Below are 4,747 nucleotides of genomic sequence, written 5' to 3'. Positions count from 1 at the left end.
GCCTGTGGGTTCAAGCCCCACCTTCAGAGGCCCGCACAGCCTGGGTGTGGCCTTGTTCATGTGACTAGATGAGAAAATGAACAGACTGCTGAGCTCTGTGCTGCATGTGGGCATCAGGCCGGGCTCAAGCAGACCGCTGATGTATTGCCAGCGCTTTCACGCCCAGCCCCTCCGGAAGCCACACACTCCATGCCTGGCTCTCACCTGAGGGTGCCCACAACGGATGTCCTCCCCAGCCAGACTTAAACTTCTCAGGGGTCCGTGTCTAGCCCACACCCTTTCCTGTGCTGTCTCTTATGGCCGTTGCCCACCCAGTCACTGGTAGGGTGACACCAGAAACCCTAAAGGACACTGGGAAGTTCTCAGCAGTTAACCCCCTCCTACAGTGGCTCGTGATGAAAGCTTCTAAAGGCGGCCACTGCGCTGAATTTCTTCCCCAGCTCTAGCTGTGCTCTGTTACTCCAGCTTGTCTATAGTTTCTAGTCCTCCTGTCAGCATCTTCCAATTCCTGAAGATCTTGTTTTCTTTTCACTGAGCTGTTGTTTAGCACATGTTTTCATTCCAGGCCCTTTGCAGCTGGTCTTTACCAGTTTGTTCACCCTGTGGATGAATTAGCCTTAAACTGGTAGGACTTTTTTTATATGAAAGGATGATTCGTAGATACTCTGCTATCAATCATTCTCTCATGGCAGTGACACAGATGGGACTCAGACTGATCGTCCTGGTTCTCCTGCTGTGTGTAGCACTGTATTACTTCATCCCCTGTGAAACAACCCCGGCAGTTTGCGCAAACCATCCTGGATACTGAGTTCACAAAAAACCCCATGATTATGCATGGAAGCACAGAAAATGAACGTCTGTTACTGAACCTGATCTCCGCCAGGTAATTTCTTTAGACACTGCCGGGTGAAGAGCAGAGTTCAGGGTGTGCATTCAGCATTCTGTCCGGGGAGTGAGACACAGCGGGGTGTCATGTGACACATAAACTCACGTGTATAGAGAAGACGTGGATCTGCATGTGACAGCAAGAGCCCTGGCCCCTTGTTCTCCTCTGAGATGGGGACTTCCGTGGTGCCCAGGCTGGCCTCCAGCTCCCGGGCTCAAGTGACCTGCTTGCCTGATCCCTGAGGAGCTGGGACAAAGGCGCTTGCACTGCACCCATCTGATGCAAGCTCACTTATCCGACATCCGCAGATTAACCTGGGCTGTGATGTCCACCCTAGAAATCACACTGATGGCCAGGTCTCCCCCAACTGCTGACCTCTGCAGTGCCAACGATCAGATTTGTGTTACTGACAAAGTCTGAGCATAAAAAAATACTGCCGAGCAAATTACATAAATGCTGTGGGAAGACTTGATAGCTACAGGACATAGCTGAAAAGCTGGCCAGGAGGAAGATGGGTACATACAGGGGTGGAGGGGTGTGGAACGGGAAACCTAGTTGCATTTTGTACTTGGGTGGCTTTACAAGTTTCTGAAAACTGTTCACTTTAACAAAAGCAAAACTGAGTGCTGTAATGGTTAAGTAATGAGAGTAGTTTGCATAGGAACTCCTACCTAGTGGACTTTACACAGAAACATTCCGGGCCCTAAACCAAACAGATGAAAAATTAACATATGTTTTTGCCTTTTTTTTTTTTTTTTAAAAGACAAGGTCTCATTGTGTAGTTCAGGCTGGCTTTGAACTTGCAGCGATCATCCCGCCTCAGCCTCCCAAGTGCTGGGGTTACAGGCATGGGCCGCCAGGCCCAACCAGTTTAAATAAAAGGCTACGTAGTGAGTTCAAGAAGATGCTAGGGAACTGTTTGTGCTATAATCAAAGCTGCTGGATCTAGCAAGTGGAACCCAGGACACCCAACTACATTTGAATTTCAGATCATTTTTCAATGTAAGAATGTCCCCAATGTTGCATTTTATCCAACATTGCATGTTATCCAACATTTTTACTGGCCTCTCCAGTGATAACATGCTTTTTTTTTTTTTTGAGGCCAGGTGTTAGTGTGTTGCCCAGGCTGGCCTTAACTCCTGAGCTCAAGCAGTCTTTCTGCCTCAGCCTGCTCAGTAGCTGTGACTGTGAGTAGACGTCACCATGCCCTGCTTACTAATCTTCATCATCGGGGCTGGGGATTTAGCTCAGCGGCACAGCGCCTGCCTGGCAAGCGCAAGGTCCTGAGTTCGATTCCTGGTACCAGAAGAAAAATAAAAACAAACAAAAAAATAATCTTCATCATCATTTAAAGAGGAGGAATTGTAATGACTTAGGTAAAATAAATTTTCATATGAACTTTATATTCCTTTGATGTTGTGAATTGCTGAGTATGCTGAAGTTTAAAAAATGTTTTTCCAGACTGGGGATATAGCTCAGTGGCACAAGTGCCTGCCTGGCAAGGTTCTGAGTTTGATTCCTGGTTTCAAAAAAAAAAAAAAATGCATAAATAAAAAAATGTTTTTCCCTCCATAATTTAGAAAGAAAAGTGGAAGGTTTTGATTTTCAAATAGAAGCATCTTGGGCTGGGCATGCAGCTCAGTAGAGCATCTTCCTAGAATACAGGTACCTGGGTTTAATACCTAGCACTGCAAAAATGTACAATAACAAAAGCATCAGTATTTTTAAAAGTCCGTTATGAAATAAGTGCCGTGGATCTTATTTGTGTATTACTGTAAGTGGGCAACCCCAGTAACAAGAAACACCTCACCCAGGCAGCACCGCAGACAGCTGAGTGCAGTCAAAGCGAGCCGGCTTTCTGTGGGTCACTGTGAGTGGCTGAACACCGTGATGTTTGGCAAAATCAAAACTTTCATTCTGAGTTACGAGGGTTAAAACGTGGGAGATTCTGGATATTCACTGGCACCCCGCATTCTTTCCATCTCGTCGTCTGTGTCTAGGCTGCTTGCTGGGGAGGCTTTTTCTTGGTTACTGCTCTCAGTACCTGTCTCTGATCGCTCGTTTCCTGGCTCTGACAGCCGCAGCTTCTTCAGCTGCTGTTCATCGTCTGGGCCCGCAGCTCTGCGCTTAGGCCCCTGTGCAGTCCTAGCCGGACTGGCTTCCAGGGAGTGAGCGTACTCTACCATCAAGGTCAGCTTGTCCGCTACGTCCAGACTGTGCGTGGCATCACATCTGCTTTCACAGATCTGTTTGGTTTTCAGAGAGATAACACAAGAGTGGAGAAATTCACAATCTGGAAAAAAGGTCCGTAAAGCTTGACAAAGAAAACTGTTCTCCTGAGGGTCCTTCTGGACATCCTGCTCTCCTAAAGAAAATAAAGTCACAGTTCAATATATTTATTCCAAAAGCTTTTATAATTATTTGTCTAAAAAAAGATTTTGCAACTGATCTGAAGGTAACAATATGCAATGGAATTACAATGGTGAACTCCTACCATCTTAACTAGTGAAACTCTGTATTATTTCTACTGTTTTATCGAAGAATTGTTTTCTTATTCTCTTTCATGGTTTGGGCAATCTTTCATTCTTACATCTGGTAATCTGAGCAACGTAGTTGAGGATAGAGATATGTAATGTAACAACCACTGCTGATTTGTATTATTTTGTCTTGAGACCCTGTATCACTTTGAATGTTCTTGCTTTGATTTGTTTATGTTCGCGATACTGGTATGCTGCTGCTGTTCTATTTTTTTGTTTGTTTCTCATTTACTACTCTCTTTAAAATAAGAAAATAAAAAAATTTTAAAAAGAAAGCAAAAAAAAAATAAAAAAAAAGATTTCAACAGTTATCCAAAGTAAGAATGACATGTATAAATCCCAAATTCCTATTATATGCCACAGTTTCGTTGCTTTTCCCTCTCCCTCTTTTCTGGCTCTGGGGATTGAACTCAGGGCCTTCACACTTAACTACATTCCCAGCCCTTTTTTATCTTCATTCTTGAGAAAGGATCTTGCTAGGTCACTAAGTTGTGCAGGCTGGGCTCGAACTCAGGATCCTCCTGCCTGAGCCTGACCAGAGTCCTAAAATTACGTGTATGTGCACCCTGCCCAGCTTATATGCTACAATATTCTAAGAGAAAGTTACATTTAAGTTACATGTTAATAAAAAAAATCTACTATAATACCATATTCTTTGTTCAGTGAGACCAAAGAGTATTAATAAAATGACTTTTGGAAACAGGGTCTTGCTCTGTAGTTTAGGCTGGCCTTGAACTCACAACAGTCCTCCTGCCTTGGCCTTCCAAGTGCTGGGATTACAGGTGTGCACCACCAGGCCCAGCTACAATGACTTCTTTCAATCCCAAGGTGGAGAAACTTACTGGTTAGTACAGCTGGCTCTTCCATAATTCTTTTTGTTTGTTTTTTTCAGACAGGATTTCACTATGTAGCCCAGGCTGGCCTCCAACTCAAAATAACCCTCCTGCCTCTGTCTCCTGAGTGCTGGGATGACAGGTGTGCACCGCCATGCCCAGCTCTTCATCATTTACATCAGAAGAGAACATGGAAAGTACAGTGAACTTTTTACTCACGTGCTGCTTGGGTCTGTGCTTGCTGCCTTTTCTTAATTTCCTGTTTTAACCTGTTTATATCCTTCATTAGCTTCTCTACTTCTCGTTCACTTCCTTCCACTTTTTCACATACATCCTGCAAAATAAAATAATTCAAAGGCATCGATAAAACCCGATTTTGCACTAAAAATCTAGATTCCCAAATAATATAAAATCCTCAGTGCTATCAGTGAACTATTTGCCTTTCATCTTAGTGTGCTGTTTCCTAGAGGACCTTGGTGCTTTTCAGACTC

At 44.2% G+C, this 4,747-nt stretch overlaps 1 protein-coding gene across 1 annotated transcript in view; it reads right to left on the bottom strand.

Annotated features, from left to right (window-relative positions):
- Window positions 1-2,585: 2,585 nt before the first annotated feature.
- The window catches only part of Fam175a (family with sequence similarity 175, member A), a gene marked incomplete at its 5' end in the record, with an annotated part of 13,198 nt that continues 11,036 nt past the window's right edge, over window positions 2,586-4,747 (bottom strand). Inside the window, 2 exon segments of the mRNA XM_013502752.1 lie at window positions 2,586-3,251; window positions 4,476-4,590. Coding sequence (XP_013358206.1) covers window positions 2,818-3,251; window positions 4,476-4,590 — 549 coding nt within the window.

The sequence above is a fragment of the Chinchilla lanigera genome, unplaced genomic scaffold, assembly GCF_000276665.1.
Source record: "Chinchilla lanigera isolate Chin_1 unplaced genomic scaffold, ChiLan1.0 scaffold00073, whole genome shotgun sequence".
In the NCBI taxonomy this organism is placed as follows: domain Eukaryota; kingdom Metazoa; phylum Chordata; class Mammalia; order Rodentia; family Chinchillidae; genus Chinchilla; species Chinchilla lanigera.
The sequence above is the reverse complement of the archived record's forward strand: the minus strand, read 5'-3'. Positions and strand labels throughout refer to the sequence as shown.